General features: G+C 33.6%; 1 protein-coding gene across 2 annotated transcripts in view; it reads left to right on the plus strand.

Annotated features, from left to right (window-relative positions):
- Positions 1–26668, plus strand: part of LOC145285923 (guanylate cyclase 32E-like) — a 1316276-nt gene that overhangs the window by 1271047 nt on the left and 18561 nt on the right. For both annotated transcript variants that reach the window (XM_080134424.1, XM_080134425.1), the window contains 3 exons: positions 7182–7305; positions 11103–11346; positions 20969–21067. In XM_080134424.1, coding sequence (XP_079990550.1) covers positions 7182–7305; positions 11103–11346; positions 20969–21067 — 467 coding nt within the window. The remainder of the gene's footprint in view (positions 1–7181; positions 7306–11102; positions 11347–20968; positions 21068–26668) is intronic.

Raw genomic sequence — 26668 nt, forward strand, 5'->3', positions numbered from 1 at the left:
ATAATACATAGATTATAAATAGTATGGAAAAGAGCTATATGATAGATAATGACTGGTAGTTGTAAATGTTATATTTTCATTGATGCAGATGTTTTTATTCATCATAAATAGAAATACTGTAGAAATTAATCGTAATATTTTATTATTATGAATAGTATTGAAAAGAGCTATATTTTAGATAAGGATTGGTATTTGCTTATCTATGCTACTTGTAAGTCGAACACTATTAATTAAGTTGATTGAAATAGGATTTAATCATGTTAAACTATACTGATATCTACGGAGAATTCACTCCATTTAGTTTGAATCAATAAAATCCATACCTCCTTAGCATATCCTACTACATCATCAATATTACCTTCAGCTAAATAGGTTCGCGGATACTTTGACACTGAAATTATTTTCACAGATCAACATCAAATATTGATAGACTCTAGTTTGGTCACATGAACTAATTATAGTGAAGTGTTTTCCCCCTAATTTTTGTTTAAAAAACTTTGGAATATTATTAGATTAAATGTTATATCTGCCCGGGAAACGCAGGAGCACGAGTTCTGCTAGTTGATAATAAATGTCTTAAGAAACATCTAATTTTCATAAATGTTTTAGCAAAGTGCTTAACACCAGAAAACATTGAATAAAAATCCGAACAGTTCAGCAAAACGAATTCTGAGATTTTTCTTTATTTAGTAACATTGGTCAACGACAAAATTTTTGTCCGAGTTTTAGGACAAATCTGATGCAGTGAACTCAAACATCACACTGGGATTTCTCAATTAGGTCAATTTATTACGTTTCTGTTCCGATGCACGCATGCGTAGAGAATTTTAGGAAAAGTTAGTGCGGTAAAATATCATGTTGAATAATTGCTATGTTTGGAAATGATTATTTTAATGACAAAAGTATCCGGTCGGATAGTTCAGGTCTGATATGCTGAAAAGGGATAAGTTTGAAGTTATAAAACATCGAAATCTTCCAAAAATTGATGCTTAGCACATACACAAACAAGGACATCATTGTACGTTAAGCATTGAGGTATTGAAAAGACAGGAACGTCGTCAGTGACGCAGTGGACAGTGGCAGAATAATCTTACTACCACTGTACATCAAACAAGGCTGTGGACAACGATGGGACTGTTTAACTTTTTTGTGCCAGTCTTTTCGTAGGATCTACAATACAGATCTGGCAGGTCATCAGAGATTTGAAATTTGAAAATCAATGAAATGAAATTGGAAACATGAAACACATTTGTTCTGGTAGTGTAGGGCTTGCTTAGCAACAACAAAAAAATACAAAAACAGAAAGTATGCAGAAGTTATCAGTAACATGCTGACTGCTTTAAGAAACTTTGGCTTCAAGGTAAGTGTCAAGATGAATTACCTATTTTCATATATGGACCGTTTTCCTGAGGATGTGGGTTCAACGAGAGACGAGCAAAGACGAAGATTCCATCAGGAACTGAAGAAGATGTTCAGAGAAAGGGTGTTTCAATCGCTGAAGTCCGTACAAACGGAAGTGAAGCAACATGCAATATATATGTACTTACTTCTTTCAATGATCACCATTCAGTTAATAGTAATCAATATTTTGTTCAGATCATCAATATATGTTGCTGGAAAAATATTTATACTCTAAAAAAACATATTAAGGACGGTATTTGTTGACAAAATCAACTGATAATGTCACAAAATGTAACTATTTTTTTTCACAAAGCAATGATTTCTTTTCATATCAATTTTAGCAAAAGAAACTGACCTGGTGAAATAAAAAGCATATCATTTCCTGATACAGCAATGCAAACACACTTTAAATTAGTTGTAGAAATCAAGACAACATGAAAAATTATAAAAATGTTTATCCAGTGTAAATTATAGCAATTTGTACTTTTCTCCTGATCCTAGATATTTCCTCACAACATTTTGACTGACTTTCTTCCAGCACGTATTTCCGAATTCGGGTGTTTTTTTATATTATTGAATGTACTTTTGTAATCATAATAAGAAATACTGAATGAAAACGGCCCTTGCAAACAAGTACTGGGAACTCAAGGAAAGCGGACTTTCGTCGGTAGTCGAATGGAAAATAGTAAGACAAATAAACACATGTAGAGACCTAGACGACCCATGTAGATTATGCCTTTTTTGAAAAAATTTGCTATCCTTTACTTTTAAGAACACCAACATCTATTAAACTGTAGGACAGAAATAGCGAACAAGACAGGATAAAATTTACTCTAGGATACCGATACAAAATAATTTTAAAGATACAAATAACAAAAAAAATAAATAAATAAACATACAAATACATAAACTATCACACACATATTATATATATACACACACTCATATATATATACATTTATATATATATACAGTGATGATCATATTTATTGGCACGGTAAAATAAAAGTTAAATTTTGTCTAATAAATTCTAAAAAAGGGATTAAATTAAAGAAAATAGCAAAGTATATTATGTATTTTTAACTGGCCTTTCCGATGCAGCAATCAGATTTTAGAAAAAATAAATAACAAAGGAACAACAAACATAATTGCAAAAAACCCTTGTTAAAAATTATTGGCACGGCTTTGTTTTTCTTTTAGTATCAGTATAATATCAATCAATTTCCGGTTTACGTGCTTTCTGAACTTTTTTATAGCCATATTATGCTTGTTTAACGCTAATTCAGTGAATAATTTTTTTCAGATTATTTTTAGATAGCGATTTATTTAAACTATTATAAGTGACTAAATTATAATTTTCAATCGCCATGGTTAAAACTAAGGAACACAGCGAAGACGTCAGGAAGCTTGTTGTAGCATGCCATACCAATGGGGAGGGCTATGATAAGATTTCAAAGAAGCTAAACCTTCCCAAATCCACTGTTAGAGCCATAATAGACAAGTTCAAATCGCAAGGCCACGTTATGAGTTTAGAGGGTAGAGGGAGAAAAAGGATTCTTTCCCCAAGAGATGAACGGAAAATTGTTCGACAAGTAAAACAAAACCCCAGGATCTCTGTTGGGGAGATTGTTGATGAACAGAGCACCTCTGGAGTGAATGTATCTCGACATACAGTTGGTAGAGTTTTGAAGAGAGCTGGTTTAAAAGCATGTCGTCTGAGAAAGACTCCCTTATTGAAGCCTATGCACCTGAAAGCAAGGCTAGCCTTTGCAAAACGTCATATTGATAAAGATGTTGCATTCTGGAAACGTGTTCTATGGACTGACGAAACGAAAATAAAGTTATTTGGCCATAATAAAGTGTCTTATATTTACAGAAAATCTGGCGAAGCTTTCCTGCCTAAGAACACCATACCCACAGTGAAGCACGGTGGAGGCAGTTTGATGTTTTGGGGATCCTTTGCTGCCTCTGGACCAGGGCGACTTGTTAAGGTCACAGGTAGCATAAAAAAGGAAGATTATGTTAAAATATTGGATGAAAACCTGAAAGACTCTGCTAAAGAGCTCTCACTTGGTCGTTGTTGGTGGTTCATGCAAGATAATGACCCAAAGCATTCGGCTAAACTGACTAAGAAATGGCTTGAGGACAATTATATTAATGTTTTGGAGTGGCCATCACAAAGCCCAGACCTTAATCCAATTGAAAATTTATGGAGAACATTAAAATTGAGGGTAATGCAAAGGAAGCCTAAGAATCTTATTCAATTGGAGGATTATTGTCATGAAGAGTGGGCTAAAATTACTACTGAAGAGTGCAACAACTTGGTTGTAAACTATGAAAAGCGACTGAGGAAGGTAATCAAGGCCAAAGGCTATACAATTGATTATTAAATAAATCGTGCCAATAATTTTGAACAAGGGTTTTTTGCAATTATGTTTGTTGTTCCTTTGTTATTTATTTTTTCTAAAATCCGATTGCTGCATCTGAAAGGCCAGTTAAAAATACATAATATACTTTGTTATTTTCTTTAATTTTTTAGAATTTTTTTAGAATTTATTAGACAAAATTTAACTTTTATTTTACCGTGCCAATAAATATGATCATCACTGTATATATAAATGTATATATATATACATTTATATATATAAATATATATATATATATATATATATATATATATATATATATATAAACAAGCAAATATAAATAAAAAGTAAATAAATAAATTAACCTAGATTTAAAATAGGTCAGTTCACTAGATATCAACGCTCCTTGCTAAAACAGCATACACAAAGGAGCGGGTAAGCCGGGGGTCAACTGTCCCTTTGTTCTCTAAGTGCCTGCTCATTGGCTGATTAGGAAGGGTGACGTGGAAACTAGAAAGCTGATGGCTAACTAAACACTCGATAGAAGATGAATATATAAAAACGCCAGACAACCACAAAATTCTCGCATAAGCCTAAGGAATCCTAGCGTGGATGAAACGCGGAATATTCTGTGTAGCTTAATCGCCATATATATTTAATAACTTACTAATATATATATATATATATATATATATATATATATATATATATATATATATATATAGATAGATAGATAGATAGATAGATAGAGAGACAGATAGACAGAGAGACAGAGAGACAGAGAGAGACTTATAGAGTCGCTTGCACGCGACCAAAAAAATCCAGCCGATATATTAGAACGCCCATACACCAAGACTGTTGCCAAGGTCGTTGGAAAGATGGTGGGATCCTTCTCCCGCTCCAGAAGATATCTCACTACTGATGCAATTCTCTATCTATATAAAAACCAAGTACGTCCAAGGATGAAATACTGCTGCCATATCTTGCAAAAACAGCCTATCCTGCCTTGACAGAGTACAAAATAGACTTCGTGGCTTAGAGGGGGATGCCCCTTTCTCTTCACTGCAACCTCTCTCCCACAGAAGAGACGTTGCGAGCCTATCTTTGTTTTATCGTTATTTCCATGGCAGGTGCTCGGCTGAACTCCAATCTCTGGTTCCCCCTCGCCAATCTTTCACGAAAAACACCCGACTAGCTGAATCCACAATCAAAAAGTTTCCCCACTCTTTATGTGTGCCTAAATCAAAACGTAGATTACATGAACAAAGCTTCCCCCAGGTAGTATATTAAATAATATTTTCAATAGAAATACTGTAAAATTGGGTTATAGTTGTTGTGAAAATCTTGAAAGAATTATTAAAAAGCATAATAATAGGATACTAAAAGGCAATAATAGTAAAAATACTGGGGAAATAAATCATAATGATAAAGATAATAATTATAAAAATACCGAAAAATGTAACTGCAAAATTCTTAGTACTTGTCCCATGAATAATAAATGTTTTACGAAATCAGTAGTTTACCAGGCTAAAATATTCCCTGAGGAAAATCCTAGTGATATAAAATTTTATATAGGTAGTACGCAGGCAACTTTTAAAGAAAGATTCTATGGGCATAAAAGTTCTTTTACTAATCAAAAATACGAAAAAGACACATCATTATCACTTCAATATTGGAAATTAATAAAGGAGAATAAAACTAAAAAATTAGAATGGCGGATCATAAGAAGATCGAAAGTATGTAACCGTGCTTTTTATGCCTTCATGAAAAATTAGAAATAACGATTTTTAAAGACCGGGAGAAACTATTGAACATTAAACAGGAAACAGCAATTTCCTGTAAACATTTCCAAATACATTCACTGAAAAAAATTATAAGAATATTAACGAATTAATCATACCATCGACTTATATATTGTAATATGCTTTATTATTTATTTCAGGATTTTAAACGCTAAATCTTATTTACTTACTTATTTATTTTAAACGCCTAAATCTATTTTAAACGCTAAATTTTTAACGAAGAATCTATTAAATTTTATAAAAATAATTTTTACTGAAATTTTTAGACTTAGTTACTAATATACTTAACCATATTATAAGAGTAATTTGTATATATAACAATTTTCACGTTTGTTTGTATATATGTCGATACTTTTTGTATTATATAGAGAGATAGCGCTAAATATATAGTTTAGTAATATATGTATATATTTATATCTCGAATTTAAGTGGGAAAAAACTTAGTAAAATTTATGAATTGCTCTGATATTGGAGTAATAGTTCTAAAAATCCGTATTAACAAAACAAACGAAAAAAATTATAATTATAATGGTTAAAGCTAGAAAATTTAATGCAAACTTATAATAAATCTGCTTCAAAATTATACCTTGAAAACCCTAACATTATTTTGTGAATAGGTTATATTTGTTTTGATATAGGTTGTTAGTACCCCTCTTTCTTTTTAGAATGGTTCAACCCTGTAAAGTTGACTTTAATATAAAGGGATGGTCTTTATTGAAAGTTTCGTTGATGGTTTTTGGCCTGATGACGTGATTTTCCCTGCTAGGGGGTCATTGAAACACGTTTGCTATATATATATATATATATATATATATATATATATATATATATATATATATATATATATATATATATATATATATATATATATATATATATATATATATATATATATATATATATATATATATATATATATATATATATATATATATATATATATATATACCTTCTTACAGACACTTAAGTCCAAATAACTAACTAAATAAAATTAAACAACAAAATACAAATGAAAATATAATTATATATAAATACGCTTCCAAAAACCTATTTAACGACAACAGAATAGCTCGTGACAACGATCAATGATGGAAAGTGCTAGAGGAAAATGGCGGAAAAATAAATTACTCGGCAACTTAATACACAACTTACTAATTGAAACGAGAAAATTGCTCAGCAGACCGAGAAAATCAACAGTAAATTGCAGAAGAAAGAAAACTTTGTTTTATTTAAGCAAACGTGCCTTGATAACGACTTTCTGCCAAGTGCATACACGCACACGCACACATATATTTTATTACCGTTTTTATCTTCTTAGTTATTATTATTCCTAAACTTGCAATTCTGTAAAGTCTGACAAAATTCTCAATCGTTAATCCGCTCCGATAGTGGAAATATATGTAAGCAGATAAAAACGATATTAAAAATATTTTTTCCTCTGCAGTATTATTGATTACTTTATTCAATTTTTTTTTGCCACTTACCATTTAGTTATTAATTTTATATTTATATCTATATATTTGTGTGTGTTTTTTTTCATTTGAATTTGTAATGATAAGTATTATATTTCTAGTCATTTTTTTCTCATGTTCATTTGTTCTCGTATTCGCAGGCCTGTTGCTGAGACTCTAAAGCGAGGTCAGCCAGTTGAACCGGAGAGCTACCAACAAGTTACGATTTATTTCAGTGATATATGTGGCTTCACGGCCATATCAGCAGAAAGCACTCCTATGCAAGTAAGTCCCTCGCATTTCATTCTTCTTTTCCACGCGTGTTGTCAGTCAATGTATTTATATGTTGATATGCCCAGGCTTTGCAATGAGACAACGTGCGACCGTAACGCTCTAACTTGCGACATTTTTCTGTTTTTGTTTTGGTGTATCGATTCATTCTACTCTGACACGGAATGGGAATGCCTGTTAAACAAAATGCCTATAATAGTATATAGGTAAACAATATACAATGAATAACCAACGAAAGTGTCATGAATACAAATTGGATTTATTAAAAACATTAACTACAATCACATCCGTCCACATAATTACTCCGCACTAAATTATACGAAATCGCTTGATACGCTAGAGACATAAATATTTTTTTCTTTAAATCAAGCTTCGGATCAAGTTCACATGTGCTGGTCTCTTTTGGGCCAAAGTTTCGGGGAGAATTCCCAATGTTGTCAATTGTGACCTTCTCGGGTTTACCGTTTTTGACGACGTAAACACATGAAGAGATTTATAGATATAGCGTTAAGGAAAATAAAATCTCAATAATTTAATAACAACTATTCAAATCAATGTATAAGTTTATACATATCCAAATTTAACTAGATTATGAAACATTAATGGCGTTTAATTGAAGATAGGATTAACCAATAATGCGCAGTTATGCTTTTATACAGTGTTTATTAACATATGATATGACTGATCATTAGAGTTGTGACAACAGCATATTCTTTTCATTGTTTTGACTCTTGAGTATATATCCGTTAATATCTTATATGTTTTTATATAGACTGATGTGGTTCTCGGTTGATTGACCGTGTCTTACTGTCTCAGAAATATACTTGAGAGTCAGAAGAATAAAAAAGAATATTCTGTTGGCATAGCCCTACTGATTATATAGGCCACAACGAATCTTTCAGATGATTATGCATCGCCTACTAATTTACTAACGAAAGATAAGATAAAGATTCTATTTATATTTATCTATGTCTGTCAGTCTATCTGTTCCACTTTTTCCATAAAAAATCTGGACCGATCTGTTAAAATTGTGAGATCGTCGTCAGATTAACGTCCAAAATATCTATCTATCTATATATATCTATCTTTATAAATATATATATATATATATATATTTGTAGTCATCGACATACAGACCTGTTTCGTTGTATCACAACTCATCAGTGCCGCTAGACTAGCACCTCTCCCAAGCCAAGGATTGAACCTAGAACCGTCGTGTTGACAGTCGGCAGTTCTCTCACTCGACCACAGAAGCGGTGCCCGAAAATAACCTGCCCGAATGTTTATTTAAAGAAACACCCGCCACCACGTTTACAGTGCTCAAACCGCCTGTTTGTAAACAAACAAACTGCGAGTTTCGCGTTTTTCAGCCAATTAAGTAGCGGGTGAGATTATTTACGACAGTGCTCTACAGAGGATTCAACCTAGAACCGTCGTGTTGACACACACACACACACACACACATATATGTGTGTATTTTTATTTCCTAGTTAATATTTTCATTAACGAAATCAATATATCAATCTAACAACCCACCCACACACACACCTCCCTCCACACACACACGCACACACACACACACATACACACACACACACATATATATATATATATATATATATATATATATATATATATATATATATATATATATATATATTGTATGGTTATATATATATTAACACATTTACAATGTAGTTAACCTTAACATACTAATGTTTCGGACAGATACTTCATTAACACAAAAAGTCCTCGACAGGCGACTAAAAAATGGTTACTTTTCACGAAAGTAATCATCCATAAATTAAGAAAAACAAAAAGGAGTTACGCTTAAAATATCGTAAAGTTTAAAGGAGAAGGTGAGAGGTCATGTGATATATTTATCCCAAATAGTCAGTATAAGGGCAGACGCAAAAAAAAAGAAGGGGAAAAAGCAAAGGACAGGGAAAGAGAGAAGGCGTAATTGAAAGGATTAACAGACTGAAAAATATCGTATTCAAATATCCGTAAGTACTATGTCGTTAGGTTAATAGACGGCATATAAAAATCATTTTTGAAAATAAAATTAGTACAAAATGATTGTATATGTTTTGTTTAATTTTCGAACTGACAGGCGTCAAAGAAAATCAGTATGAAAAGATGGCATCTACCAGGAAATATTTATACAGAAGAGGTTGGAATGTGGACGGAAGTAAGCGGTTAAAAGAGGGGGAGATGGGTGTATAGAAAGAAAGATTGAGGATACGGGTGGGCGAAGATGACAAGAATAAACAAGAATAAAATATATATAAACAAAATATTTTTCTCATGGTATATAAACAAAGGTTGAAGATATGGGTGGGCCTTCGTCCATCCATATTTTCAACATTTGTTTGTATACACTTCTCTCACCCTATTTTAACCGCTTACTTCTACCCATACTCCTACCTCATCTTCCTAAGTATTTCCTAGTAGCTTCCATCTCTTCACATTGATAACCTTTAATTACGCCTTTTCTCTTTCCTCTTTGTCCGTACTTTTTCCCATTTTTTTTTTCTTTTTGTGTCTGCCCTAATTCTGACTGTCTGGAGTGAATATGTCACATGCCCCGTTAGTCACCTCCCAAAAACTTTAACATTTTATTTCAAGTAAACATAACTTGTTCGTTTCTTCATTTATGGACTGGTTACTGCTATAGAAAGTAACCGTTTTTTAAGTCGCCTGACAAGGACTAGTGACGTTAATCCACCATCTATCCGAAACATTAGCATGTTCAGGTTAGGTGCATTTTAACTTTGTCTACACTAATAAAAATGCACCTTTCTCTTCTTTGATTGACCACTCTTAATAACTTCGTTTAAATTCATTAATTTTCACTCTTGGATACCTCTGACTTGGTACACACACACACACACACACACACACATACACGCACACATATATATATATATACATATATACGTACATATATATAATGTATATATATATTATATTTTAAAAATATATATATATATTATTTATAGTATTCATATTATATATATATATACATATATATATATATATATATTATTTTTAAAATATAATTATCTATCGACTCGTGTTTTGTCGTCTACGACTCACCAGAGCGGCCACATCCAGCGCGACCCGAAATCGGGACCCCATGTCGGGTCTCGCTGGATGCAGCCGCTCTGGTGAGTCATAGACGACGAAACACGTGTCAGTGGATAATTATATTTTAAAAAATAATACATATGTCGCTCTTCATGTGGGGGTAGCAAATTGGTTAGAGGGAAAATTGTTCCCAACTCGCATTTAGGTAAAAATGCACTTTATTAAATAATTGAATCCGTTCAAAACATATCGCTAAAACAAAAACAAACACCATCTCTCTCTCTCTCTCTTTGGCTATCTCTCTCTCTCTCTCTATATATATATACATACATATATATATATATGTGTATATATATATATATATATATATATATATATATATATATATTCAAGCATGTTCGATTGAACACAACTGAGTTCTTTTTTCCAATTTTGTTGGATAACTTTTCGATTCGCCACAAAACCGAATAACTCAATCAGACATGCTTGAAAAATGACTTGCTGCCAATATATATATATATATATATATATATATTGATATATATATATTGATATATATATATATATTGATATATATATATATATTGATATATATATATATATATATATTGATATATATATGCATACATATTTGTATTGTCTATTGTGGCAGCCCTTTGAAAACATGTACTTTTAATATTCTTTCTGATTTTCTCAATTAGGTTGTGGCCTTGTTGAACGATTTGTACACACTGTTCGACTCAATTATACGCAATTATGACGTCTACAAAGTGGAGACGATTGGCGATGCCTATATGGTGGTAAGCGGCCTTCCAATACGAAATGGTGACAATCACGCGGGGGAAATTGCTTCCATGTCCTTACACTTGCTTTCAGCAATACAAACCTTCAAGATTAGCTACAAACCACATGAGGTACTTCGCTTGCGAATCGGCATTCACTCAGGTGAGTTATATTACTTACAGAACTATGTTAGGGAACTTTCATTTTTTTTAAAGGGTCGCCCAATCACATCAATTTTAATTGGTAATTACAGTGAAGTCGTTAAGGTAAATAATTTTTAATTGACCCATTATTAGAGACGTGTTCAAAATCTATCTGATGTGTTCCATTGTTTATATTATAATGTCCTTTATTGGGGAGGTGGTAATGCACGTTTTTTTGCCGTTATGGACATTTTTTTAACGTTAACTTATATGGTATTTATATTTATATTTATTAGTCGGGATTCAAACATTCATTAATCAACCACTTTATGAAATAAAACCAATTTACCTCTCTACAATAATGCGTTGGATTATCATATTTTTTATGCTAGGAGGGGTTATTTAACGACTCTATTCTTGCTTTATGCGATCTTTCCACTAGGCAACGCATATACACGGATCTTGCTAGTTTTAAATAAATACGTATGACAAGATGTATTCGTATTATTTATTTAAAGACTATATTGGCGACACGTTTTTACGATGAGAAAACTTTAAAAATTTATTGATTTAAAAAGAATTAAATGAGTGCGTTTTTTAATACATAAAGAAAAGAAAATCGTATCGCTCTTTTTATTAAAAGAACTTGTAAATAGCCACTCTTTTTTCCAGAAGAATGAGTTATTTTAAATTTTATTTACCTTGAAGGATTCGCATTATTTGCGTTTCTCGGACTACTATTCTTAAATTAAGTGTTATTTTCACAACGTTTTGGTCGATGTAACCTCTACCCTTTTTAAAGTATATCTTGCCATAACTCAGAAATTTTTATGTCGGACTCGGGAATGGGCACGGAATTTCGAACGAAAATCTTATTTAATTATAATCGGGAGTAGCATGCTCTCGTCTCCTCAACCATGACTCGCCCTAAGTATTGGTAATTGTATGTTTAGTGTTTTTCGTACTGAAGTTTTACACTTCAATCACCAAGAAGCGTGTAATTCATAACTGAATTGCATCAAGTAATTTATCCGTTACGCCACTGCTCTTTGCCAGATAAGCTCAAAGGGAAAATCTACTGAAATGTTGTGAAAATAACATTCGAGTTGAGAACACTCGCCCGAAGAATCCAATTAGTATAATGAACCAATCCTCATCTCATTAATTCGAAAACGTAATATTGACAGATAGCCATCATTATAAAAGGAACATCATTTGTAAAGGCAAATTATTTTAATACATATAAAAATTGCCCTGTAGTTTCCACAAAGTCTAGTTAATCTATATATTAATACGATAGTGTGTGTGTTATTTTCTGTGTCACGCTTACATCCGGGTCGTTTAATTGTTATGTTCTTCCATTTATTGTAATAAATAATTTTACCAAGAATTCTTCATACGCTTTACTTTCCGTTTCGATTATAGCTGATGGCACTTAAGTCGTCTATTTTTTTTTTTAATTAAAGATTTTCTCATAAGTTTTGATTTTGGTTTCGATTATAGCTAATGTCACTACAGTAATCTATTTTTTTTTAAATAATGTTATCAAGAATTCTTCATAAGAGTTGGTTTCGGTTTAGATTTAAGCTGATGAACTCAAATCATATAGATATATATATATATATATATATTTAAATCGAAATTTTATAATTTATAAACATCGATACAATATTAACTCTATAATAATATATACGAAATCTGGAAGAATTAAAATATTATATTTAAGCGTATTTAACGGCCTGGCTACGCCGGGCTTCCTTGCTAACGGATAAGTACTTTTGCAGTTTTATCAAAATATTGCCCTTTTGATCAAGATCAAAGAGTAGTTGGCCATGTGCCTAAGTATTTTGTTCATTGTTGATTTTCAATGTTGTTTTAACATGAATAAAGGATTTAATATCTCAAAGTGTAGTATCTCTTCCAGCAAATACTGCAAGCAAAGACCATATGTGGGGGCGACCCCACATATAAGACCTTGGTCAATGAAGGGGCAACCCTTCATACCAATTGTAACCATCCATCTCCCCTACTCCCCAGGGAGTTTGTCCCCATTTCCCCTTCACTCCCCACATTAAAAATCGGCCTTGTGCCTAATTTGCTCACTGGGGGAGCAAATAAATACCTAAAAGTGTAGTATCTGTTCCGGCAGATACTGAAGCAAAGACCATATGTGGGGGCAACTCCACATATAAGACCTTGGTCAATGTAGGAGAAACCCTTCATACCAATTGTCACTATCCAGCTCCCCAACTCCCCGGGGAGTTGGTCCCCGTTTCCCCTTCACTCCTCACTTTAAAAATCGGCATTGTGCCTTATTTGCTCGGTGGGGGAGCAAATAAATACTTCAAAGTGTAGTATTTGTTCTTCAGATGCGGCGCTTCCATTTCTCGTTCTCTTTCAGTGTAGGAGAAATCCTTCACGACTGAGACAATGTTTATTTTTTGTACCTTTTCTCCACGTCAAAAAACGACCCTGGTGTCTAACTCTGCCCCGTGGGGAGGCATTGTAAATAGGTACAATAATATCAGAGCGTCTCCATTTACGCTGAACATCTACAGAAGGCAACATCAATATATTACATATGAATCAGTCTCCTATGGAATTTCCACAGGTCCCGCTAGTTTGTATAGTACTAAACAAAGACATTTCGTGCTCGTACGTACGTTATCATTTTTTGCCCTTATATCATTTTGTTATATGGTTGGCAACGAGCAAAAAACTATTTGTTATTTGTCCATCGATCAGTTATCGAATTAGCTATCTATCTATCTATCTATCTATCTATCTATCTATCTATCTATCTTACAAGTAAGCAAGAGATGTGGAGCTATGTTTTGATAAGGTTATCAAAACAAGTCAGACTTGGTGAACTGGTCAAGTTGCACTGGAGGCTTTGAACAGCTAACCGGTGACATATCATTTGTCACGTGTTCCGGTTTGCTGGACATATCGGGTGGGTTGGAAAGAATACATGGAGGAGAGTAGACGAGTGAGAACGCCTCTTCATGATGACGGGATGACGTGTTTCAGAGTAAGCATAGGAGAAACCTACAACCAGATATCAACTTCCACCTTTCCGCGTTACGATACCTTGGAAGTTTAATAAAATATTATAGAAAATCTACGACGTCTTGGTCATGTTTGAGGAGCGTTCTCCAATAAAAAAAAGATTCAACTTCCCAAAATAGTTGGAATCCTCCAGAGAGTCGGCAGAAGAAAGTTATGTCGAAATACATGTCTGACACACGAACGCATAAGAACATTTAGTCTGATCACGGACAGTAAATAAACTGTTACAGATATCTATATCTATAAAAGTGAAATTGTATTTCTGTCTGTGTGTATGTCTGTGTGTGTACATTTGACTACAAAACTACTCCGTCAATTTTTAGCCTACAGAGCAATATTTTAATTAAGAGATACTGAGATTTGGGGAGATATTTTTAATCGGTGTTCTGCCAGGAAATTGCCTCTCAAGGTGTCAAAGTTCAACGATTTGACCTTTGAAAACTCTTCTAAACTCTTACGCCAATTTTAGGTCTAAACACTTGAAATTTTATATGTAGGTTACTTGAATATGGATCTAACATTTTCTTTTGGTTTAAGACCCCAAAATAAATGATAATTGGTCCAAATTTGGGTTAAAATTATAAAAAAGATTTACTTCTTCGGTCATTACCAAAGTACGCAACCAATTTCAGGTCTAAATATTTGAAATTTAACAAAAAATGTAATCAGACATGTGGCAAGCTTTTTGGTCAGATTTTGGCTGCCAAGGTGGCAAAGTTCAAAAGATTGTACCTTTTCGGTTTCTACCAAGCTACTCAGCCAATTTTGTGTCTAAACATTTAGAATTTTACATAAAGAGTATTCAGACATGCAGCAAGCTTTTTAATCAGTTTTCTGGCGAAAATTTAGCTGCCAAGAAGTCAAAGTTGAAAGAGTCAACCATTGCAGAATCTACTAAACTCGTTCGCCAATTTGGGATCTAAACACTTGAAAGTTTACATGTAGGTTACCTGGAAATGGGTCAAAATCTATGTGTATGTGTATAATATATATGTATGTATATAAATATATATATATATATGTATATATATATATATATATATATATATATATATATATATATATATATATATATATATATGCACATGAACTTATGAACAGTACATAGGGCACGACCAAAGCGGGGCCGTACAGCAAGTATGCAGATAATACAACAAATAATTAAGATAGTGAAGAACACCATAAACAATAGTAACACATATACACATACAAACACCCCCGCTATATAACAGGATTATTTTGTACGTAACAATTTGAGTTCCTAGAAATTATATACAAAATTTCATTTTTTTAAAAAAACTGCTGTTGTTAAGGTAAACGCTTGGAATATTTTAAAATGAATTGTTCGAAAACAAAATCCGGTCGTCTTCATTATTTAACTGATCAGCAACACGATAACATCCCTTCTCTTTAGATACAGAAATGTTTTACTCTTATTTCTTTTTCAGAATGCTTGTTTGTGGAATTATGTTCCTGGCCTTCTAATCACTCAACCGTACACACTTACACAATGTTAAATATAATGTAAATAAACAGCTTGCTACAAACTACTCACACAGGTTGTTCCTCTTATAAAATTAAGCTCTATCTAAGTAGCACCATGCGCTTAATAAAAATAGTGTGAATAGTGCATAAAACGAGGCCCTAAGTTTCAAAGATGGCGGCAGGTTTGCAAATGTAGGTATGCAAGCAAAAAACTGATACACTATTTTCGTTACTCTTCAAAACCGCTTACTTATATATTTGGGCAAAATATATAAAAAAAAAATTGTTTATATATATATATATATATATATATATATATATATATATTTTGTGTACAGAAATTTGTTAGTTGAGACAGGTCATTGGTACCGTCGGTTTCAAGCCCGATAATAAGGCCCGTTTAAGGTATCCTTATCAAGCTCTCTTCAGAGACGAATATTGGCTGAAGAGAGCTTGATAAGGATACCTTAAACGGACCTTATTATCGGGCTTGAAACCGACGGTACCAATGACCTGTCTCAACTAACAACTTTCTGTACACAAAATATAAATACGCTCTTATAATTTGGATTTTCCTTTTAATTGAGCACGCTGCTGGAATTCTTTTTCCAAAAAAAAACTAATCATATATATATATATATATATATATATATATTCTAACATATTTACGTTTTTTCCAAACTATAGTTACGTTTTCTTGTTTTAAATCTATGGTATTTAAATATAATTTATTTATATATATACTTTATTTAAACCTGCGCAGTCTATTACGATCGTCACCGATTTAAAAAATATTAATTTTTTTAGAGTAACCTATAATTTCAGTTTATATTTTCACCCCCTTTAAAATAAAAATATACAAAAATACGTAAACTTTTTTTTTTCAATTGATGTTGCGTTTTTTAATCGCATATCTTTTTTAAATAACTATGTTTATATTTTGTAAAATTGTTTAGATAGTTTTATGCGATTAAAACCAGAACGGAATCCATCCATTTATTACATTATGTATGATATTGGGTAATACAGAGTGACCCCCCAAAACGGGTCCAACTCTAATTAGGCCCCGTTTCGTAGTGTTTTGTCCGAATGAAATGAAACTATGGTCATAACTAGTTTATTATATTCAAAACATCACATCAAAACACTAAGGTATTTGCCTTTTTTTTTTTTTTGTTCTACAGCATATGTTCTAGATGGCCTCCATTTAGCTGTTGTATTTGGGGGGCACCATGTATGTTGTTTAATGGGAAATATGTATATTAATAGTGCGAGAATTTTCTTCTATCATAGAAGATAGCTTATGGAACTCTGAACGCATCAGTTAAGCAAAACACACTTATCTTAGATAAGAAACCCGGTACATTTTCCTTTGCAGTACGGTGCATCTAGTGTAACCACAGTCTGTAAATCGTTATCAGGGAGTTCTGTTTTTTATATGAACGCAGTTAAATAGATGGCAAATAATCAATTTAATTGACACGATGTTAAAGCAGTGCTCGCTTAAGATCCACTGAATCAATCATTTTCCTAAATGTCACGTGCTTCCCTACTGAGTAAAAGTGAAGTTGTCGTGTGAAAGATTAGACTTACAATTTATACCAATGGGTAATATGTAGCTTGATCGATAAAGACGGTTTGATAACGTATAAGTGGTTTAATGAATGAGATGTAATTTAATACATATGTTGTTTAAACGGTGATATAGATGTTTAATATATACAGGATAATCACATCGACACACCATTTCCCGTTAGACCACTGAAGTTAAGCAACATTGTGTCTGGTCAGTAATAAATTGGGTGACCATTTGAGAATATATGTGTTCTCGTTTATCTCGGCCTAGTTCTTAATGGTCCTCCGCCGTTCACCATGCGACTTGAATAAAAAAAAGGTGTGGTTGAAGATTGTGCTTCATAACTACACGTACAGCAACCCATATATGGTTTTTCATTGTTTCTTAAAACTGATCTTAGGCGGCGATGATGATGATGATGATGATGATGATTAGTTTGATATATAATATAATATCCTAACGATGGAGGTCTTAACAGAGCTGAAAGGGAGAAACTGACCAAATACCAAGGTCTCATGTATGATATGAAAAAAACTGGAATCTTAAGGAGATATCAATCATACCAGTAATTATAGGTGCCATGGGGCTTATGAAGAAGAACCTGAAGTCTTACCTAACTAATATTCCTGGTGAGTCAAGTGCCAAAGAGTCCCAGACAATTGCACTTAAGGGAACAACCAGGATACTAAAAAGAGCTCTCGGTGTGTTTCAATAAAAAGCAGGGCAATGTTGGTAGCTGGTTTGGCTGCCCCATATCCAGCGTTACAATGTTCAAAGGAAGAAAATAAAAATTTAAAGAAAAACATATATTGTTTAATGTATTTATGCAGCTTTGGTTGTTACGATTATATGATGTTTTAGGCAAATTTAAGAATGCAATTATATTTTTTTTGTTATGAAGATTACGTTTTGTTTTATTTTCAAAAGAAGTCACCACTTATCAAGGCCCGGAGGTCACTTAAGGATAAGAGTTAATGAGTGCACAATAGTCAATGAGACAATATCGTAGTAATCATTAGTAGTGGGCATTTCGTGAATTGGATTACTTATGGGGACGGCTCATCAAGAACTTGTTTACATTGGGCTTGAAGATAACCATGTTGTAATCAGCTGGAAAGCAGGAAAACTGAAGAGAGTTCCAAAGGTGTGCAGTGTTAAGAAAGAAGCTTTGTTCATGAAATCTACGTTTAGACATAGGCACAGATAAAGAGTGGGGGAAATTAATTATAGGGGTATCAGGTAAACGAGTGTCACTTTATGAAGATTAAAATGAAAATATAATACTACTAAATCTCATGTTTATAATTCTTATTCAAATTTTTATTAAAATCCCTAAAAAATGTAAAAAAAAAAAAATAAGGTTTTTGCTTAAGGATTTTTGAGAAGAAATTGATATTTAGGGAGTCTTGCTTTAACGAATATGGATCAAATTCAATGCAAATCTGATATAATTCAATTTTCAAAAGGGAGGTTTAACCCATATTATGCCCCCAAACTCATTTAGAATATTCCAAACAAGTGGGAATTTGTGGAATATCATTTACTCATGATGTTAAAATTGAATTAAAATCAATTTCTATTCTTACAATTTGAAAATCGAAGGCATCTGAATTTTCAAAAATGGTTTCCACACCTTTCTTACCTAGGTGGCATGAAACTAAATTACACTAGATATAGACTACATGTATACCCCTTATGCGTAGTAGCTGTGTTTCAAATGTCAAAAGGATCGGCTAATTATTGTAGGAGTGATTACATACATTATTTTATATATATATATATATATATATATATATATATATATATATATAGAGAGAGAGAGAGAGAGAGATAAATATATGCACTAAAGTATTCCTATGATTGAGAATTCCGTTATATTAAAAACAATAACAATTTCATTTAAATTGGTTTAAATAACTGTAATTTGTAATTAACTAAGCAACTCAGCAATTTCTTACAGTTTTTGCTTCATTTCACCCTTTCTCAACTTTCCTATTACATAGTTCCTATCACTCTTTATTCACTCCCTCCCTCTTTCGCTTTATCAACAAGTTAAGCATCTCTTTTTTTTTACACAGTGATCACCAGTTATCAAGGCCCGGAAGCCACTCAGGGATAAGGGTTATTGCAAGTACATTACGTTAGTGTTGAGATTTGATGAAGTGTTTACTTAAGGAAGCGGTTCATTAGGAATTTGTTAACGTTGGACTTGAAGACATCCAAGTTGTAGTCCGGTGGGAAGCAGGCAGACGGAACAGAGTTCCACTGGCGTGCAGTTCTAAGAAAGAAGCTTCGTTCATGGGATCCGCGTTTTGATTTAGGCACAGATATAGAGTGGGGGAAATTTTTGACAGTGGATTCAGCTAGACGGGTGTTTTTCGTGAAAGATTGGCGAGGGGAGGGGGCAGAGATTGGAGTTCAGATGAGCACCTACCATGGAATAACGATAAAACAAAGATAGGCTCGCAACGTCTCTTCTTTGGGAGAGAGGTTGCAGGATAGAGAAAAGGGCATCCCCCACTAAGCCACGAAGTCTATTTTGTACTCTGTCAAGGCACGAAAGGCTGTTTTTAGCAGCTCCTGCCCAGATATGGCAACAGTATTCCATCCTTGGACGTACTGAGCCAGGTCAATACTAAATGGGTGACTGTTTGGGAATATCAGTTGCTATATCTGGTCTCCGTATATCTCGGCATTGCTTCTAGTCGTCTTGGATTTCTTGCCACTGAAATCAAGCCATGTCGATTCAGGAGAGTCGTTGCAATAGACTGCGTAACTCTTGCTTCACAGTTACACGTGCAGCTACCCTTAAAAAGGGTATCGATTGTCTCTGAAGATAGAACGGGGGCGATAATAATATTTTTTTTAGTACAATTACACAAGGTTTTCCTTTGAACAGATGCCCCAAAGCTAAATAGTCCTAGCTTCAATATGTGTTTTAGTTTAGGGTACTGCATAGAAATATGGTCCAATGTCTAAACCCTGTCTAATCTATATATCTATAAAAGTGAACGTGTATGTCTGTCTGTCTGTGTGTTTGTCTGTCTGTCTGTGTACATTTCCCTACGCAATAACTCTGTCAATTTTTAGTCTATAGACTCGAAATTTGAAATACCGGGTACTGAGATTTGGGAAAATCGATGTGACGGGTGTCAGCCAGAAATTTGGCTGTTAAGGGGTCAAATTTCAAGGATTTGAGCTTTAAGAACTCTACCAAACTTCTCCGACTATTTTGGGTCTAGACACTTGAAATTTTAGATATAGGTTCCTTGAACCTGGATCTAACTTAATAAAGTGATTTGAGCTCGAAACAATAAATTTTAAGGGGTCATAATAGGGGTCAAAGTTTTTAAAAATTAACCAATTTTCTGGGTTTTTTTTTTGCTTTTTTTGCACAGCGTACACCTCCAAACACCCGAGCAACACCGGGCACCCCTGCTAGTACAATATAAATGCATGCACTGACTAATATAAACAGTAATTTGTTGCATCTTCTCTCTTTTCTTAACAGGTCCGTGTGTAGCTGGGGTTGTCGGGCTAATCATGCCTCGCTACTGTCTGTTCGGGGACACAGTCAACACAGCATCACGTATGGAGAGCAATGGTGAATGTAAGTAATTATTAAGTGTTATCAGGTTTTTCTGATGCTGTCAGTGTCAGATAATTCCTGTTTCACGTAACTCGTCACGAGCTCTGAACATAATAGCCATTAGGATTTTATCGAAAGAGGAACAAGCTACACAGCGTGAATCATTTCCTACTTATGTCGCATACGTAAGCACGCACAGTCATACATACAGGAATGTACATATGCACGAACAGTGATACGTGCATCTATTGTGTGGGGAGATAACATTCTTTCCTTTGAAAGATGATTTCTTGAATAAGATAGACGGCATCTGTCCTTTACAGCTGCTGAACCTTTTTCAACATTCGAACCAACGTGTGCAAGGAAAACTGTCAGGTGATTAAATAAATTTACACATCAGTTTTTGCAAATTTTAAATGTTATCGTAAATATGTAAATATCTGCGATTTTAAAAGTCGATATTCATAACAAAATAAGCGTTGCTCCATATAGTTTGATTCTACCTATTCACGAACTTATAAATGTGGCGGTTGTGAATTTCTTTAGGTTTTAACGTTAAATATGAATCCAACTGAGGTTCATAATCTCCACTCATGATGTCCTAGTAAATATCATTTCGTAAAAATAAGTGATAATCCGAAGGGTCTAGATCAGGAGAGTATGGCGGATAGGCCAATATATTCCAACCAAATTCTTATAGATCTTTGCTTTGAGGTGTTGTGTGAAGACGAGCATTATCATGATGGCAGATGATTCCTTTTCTGTTGACAAATGAAAGTCGTTTTCGCGTCAAAATAGGCCCGAATAATGCAGAAAATGTATGGATTACGATTTGATAATCTAAAAGAGAAAAGTTATAAACAAATATGTTTAAGTAATAACAATACATACAAAATATATTACAATAGTTTTAAATTCCATTTATACCAATGATCAAAGCCATCTGCATTGACCTGATTCGACAACATGGCAATTGCGTAATTATCTTACTCTCTGGTTTGCAAATGTGTTAGAATTCTCGAGGAAATTATTTCAAAGAATATTTATCTTACAAAATGTGTGTATATATATATATATATATATATATATATATATATATATATAGGTAGTAATCCAGAGACAGAACTTTCACTGTATCACAGTTCTTCAGTGTTCCTTGACTAGCAACTACCTCAAGCCAGGATTTAAACTCGGCCGCTTAGGCGACACTTTACTCTTCAGCTGCTAAGGTGGGTTTATAAAATTACAAGGATCAAACTTTGTCCAAACGCATGCATGTATATATATATATATATATATATATATATATATATATATATATGTGGGGGGGGTGCGTGTGTTAGTGTATATTACATTGCGGCCGAATCCGTACAAGGCATTAAAAAACTCAAACTAAACTTAGAAACACACTCTGTACTTAAATTTATGCACGGACCAATAAAGCATAAATAATAAAATACCATTTCTCGACGTATTAGTAGAGTCCGCCAACCCTACTAAATACGTAACCTTAACTTACAAAAAAAAACAACCAACAATAATGCAATACTCTTAAATTACCATAGTGAATGCCCAGAAAAATATAAAACTACCCTTATAAAAAATTTGATTCACCGCTCAGACAATATGGCATCAACCCGACAAATATTTTACAAAGAATTAACAAACATAAAACGAACCCTAGTCAACAATAATTTTCCAAATAAAACCGTCGATAAGCACATTAAACTCTATTTAAACTCACTCTACAATAAAAACATAGACCCCCAACCCTAACAAAAACGGCACCATCCAAATATAATATTAAAATCATCTACACACTAACCACAAAACAGACGAAAAAAGAATAACTAACCTTATTAAAATATATCCCAGATCCACCGACCAGAACAAAAAGATTAAACTAATAATAAATTATACTAAATTTAAAACCTTCAATTTCATAATTAAAAACAATAATAATACTGGCACCACACTAAACCAAGCTAATGTAGTGTATGAATTTATTTGCCCCTTCGGAGAATGTCTCCGACCCTACTCTAAAAACTCATACATCTGATACATAGGCCACACCACAAAAACACTCACCGCACTGAAAATAGCACCATAAAACAAAACCTAACATCCCATGATAAAAAAACTACAGTTGTCCGACATTAGGAACATATTAACTAACAATACTAAAATCCCTTAATATGGCAATTGCACATGACGACTAAAATTACTAGAAGCCATACTTATTAAAAAAGTATATATATATATATGTATACACCAATGCTCAAAGGAAATAAAACGAGCACGACAAAAACAACAACAACAGCAACAACGAAACAACAATCGCTCCTCATGATAATCGGATGCACTGATATACACCGCTTGAGAAAAATGTAGCCGAACAACACTTTAGGACGCAATTTTCTACGGATGAAAAGATCGCTCAGGGAATGGCAAAGATATCCAGAAAATCGGAAAAAGTAACTCTGTTGTGTTTAAACAGACATGCTTGAATAATGACATGCTGCCAAAATATACACATATATGTGTATATGTATGTATGTATGTATGTATGTAGATGTTATTTATTTGTTTTTGTTTTGCGATACATTTGAATGAAATTCAATTATTCATACGAAAAGACATTTTTACCTAAATACAAGTTCGTAATAATTTTCCCTTTTACAAATTTGGTACCTTTTAATGGGGAGCCACACACACACACACACACACACACACACACACACACATATATATATATATATATTATTTTGAAAATATTATTATACAATCACACGTATTTATTAAACATCGGATGTTTCTTTCTCCTAAATGTGTATATGTATGTACGTATGCATGCATGTATGTATGTGTCAGGTCATGCCATATGCTACTGGTACCATATAACCCAGTACTACCTGCCTCATGGTGGGGTCACCGGCGACTAAACTGGTCTCCCCACGAGACTTGCTTGGTGAGGAGGGCGGCTAGTCTCCCTGAAAGATTAAAACAAGACCTTTCCAAGGGCGAATGAACCCTTCTTTGAGGTCAACGGCCAACTAGCACCGTGTATATTTGTTTGTGTGTATATATATATATGTGTGTGTGTGTGTATGTTTGTGTGTGGGTGTGTGTGTGTGTGTGTGTGTTGGGGTAGAGAGGGCTCCCGTAAGCTGTGGTGAAAGCAACCTATCTAGGAGAAGCAAATCTCTGATTTAAATAAACCATAAAGCGGGAGACAGTACCCGCGTTAACTGGTCAACAGTTTTTATTTGTTGCTGGCTATCTTGCTCTTACTTGTTTCTGGATCTCAACATTTTGAACCGAGAGAGAGATTTAACTGTCGTACAAAACTAAGACTCTGTAACATCATCTTTGTATGGATACTCCCTCAGGCATTTGGGCTCATGGACTTTAAGTGCCCCAGGGAGTGGCATTAATCTGGCAAGACGTTGCGATCATCATCATTATGTATGTATGTATGTATGTATGTATGTATGTAGTAAGTTATAGTCAGGTCATGTCATATGCTACTGGTACCATGTAATCCAGTACTACCTGCCTCATGGTCGGGTGACCGGCGACTAAACTGGTTCCCCCACCAGACTTGTTTGGTGAGGAGGGTGGCTAGTCTCCCTGAAGGATTAAAAACAAGACCTTCCAAAGGGCGAATGAACCCTTTTTGGGGGTCAACAGCCAACTAGCACCATGTGTGTTTGTGTGTATGTATGTGTGTGCTGGGGTGGAGAGGACTCCCGTAAGCCATGGTGAAGGCAACCTTTCTAGGAGAAGCAAATCTCTTATTTAAAAAACCATAAAACGGGAGACCAGTACCCGCATTAAGCTGGTCTGCAGTTTAACTTGTTGCTGGCTATCTTGCTCTTGCTTGTTGCTGGGTCTCAACATTTTGAACCGAGAGAGAGAGACTTAGCTGTCGTACAAAGCTAAGACTCTGTAACATCATCTGTGTATGGATACTCCCTCAGGCATTTGTCTATAAAAATGGTCCTGTGGCGATGGAAGTCATTTTCCGGCTCATGGACTGTAAGTGTCTGAGGGAGTGGCACTCGTCTGACAAGACGTTGCAATCATCATGTAGTAAGTACTAAATTATATCTGGCACTAAGCCTACATATACTTTTCTACATTTCATCCACGTAAAGATTCGTCATGATAAAATTTTAAAAGCGAAAGATTGGGTGTACCTCAATTACCATATATATTCGCACAACTTACTACTTACCTCTCCACAGGTATTGATATTTTCTTTAAATAAGCAGAGTAAATAAACATATAAAATATTATATTGCCTTATAAAATGTTATGTGAAATGCAACGATTATTCGTTTCGCATTCTTTCACTTGTGAAACGGAAAATTGCCGCCTTAAAGAAAACATCATTACAACTTAATTTTAAAGCATTTATTGAAAAATCTATTCAGAAAATTGGAGAAGGGAAAAATGATCTGGACACGTTACGCTTAAAGAATAAATAATGATAATAAAATTATGGTGATAATTATTGTAATAATAATAATAATAATAATAATAATAATAATAATAATAACAACTAGCATGAGTAGGAGAGTTAATCAAGGTGTGGCAGAGATTGGTAAAAATGACCGGGCAATAGAGTTCAATACATTTAGAGTTAGTTTACAGGAAGTTTTAGCAATAGCAATGAGTTTGGCGGCAGTTTACAACTATGCGGGACAATTTACGGACAATATTGACTTTGCGACAGTTAAGGAGTGGCAAGTATGGAACAGTTGACGGTTCAGAGGACTCCCCGAAGGAGATTGCATAGATTAGAGTCGACGCTAGAAACGTGTAAATCGAATCGAGAAAAAATCGATACAAGCAAACAGCTAGCGACATACAACATTTGGGATTCTGTTTTCTACGCTTCGTGACGGCAATTGAAAATATCAACCCTCACATCAACACGCATCTTCTCATTACATAACCAAAAAATTAAAATGATGCTGTCCTTCAATATAATCAGCAGTGGAATATTAGTTCGGCACAGGCCGTGAATTAAAACAAACAGGAGAACTACATAAACATTGTAATTCAATATTTTTACTGTAAATTGACTTTTTATTTAATGAAAAATTTTCGTTGGAACTGAAATATATAACCATCATTTTGTTTTATTTTTTGTTGGTTAGCGATATTACTTTTATCCAATGAGAATGGGGCATGCTTTTTTTCTCATCCAATCAGAATATGGCTAGGTTTTTCCTTGCACCGACACCAATTTATTTTTGTTTTTTTTTAAACAAATATTTCTTAACAATTTTGAATATTGTACTTTCCTTTTAAAGGGGGGTCATTATGATAACGGCCGAAGCGACAAGCATCGCAATAATAATAATAATAATAATAATAATAATAATAATAATAATAATAATAATAATTATTATTATTATTATTATTATTATTATTATTATTATTATAGTAGAAGCAATAGGAACAATTCACAAAATCTTTTAAAAAAGAATGGGAGAAATTGGAATCAGAGGAAAGGCTGCAAAAATACAACGGCTAACGATAATGAAAACCGCTGAAATATTAAGGAACCCCTTGAATGCGGAGAACAATACACATGAATCACATGCGCGAGCC

This window comes from Euprymna scolopes, chromosome 10 (assembly GCF_053919585.1).
Source record: "Euprymna scolopes isolate OS-2025 chromosome 10, ASM5391958v1, whole genome shotgun sequence".
In the NCBI taxonomy this organism is placed as follows: Eukaryota; Metazoa; Mollusca; class Cephalopoda; order Sepiida; family Sepiolidae; genus Euprymna; species Euprymna scolopes.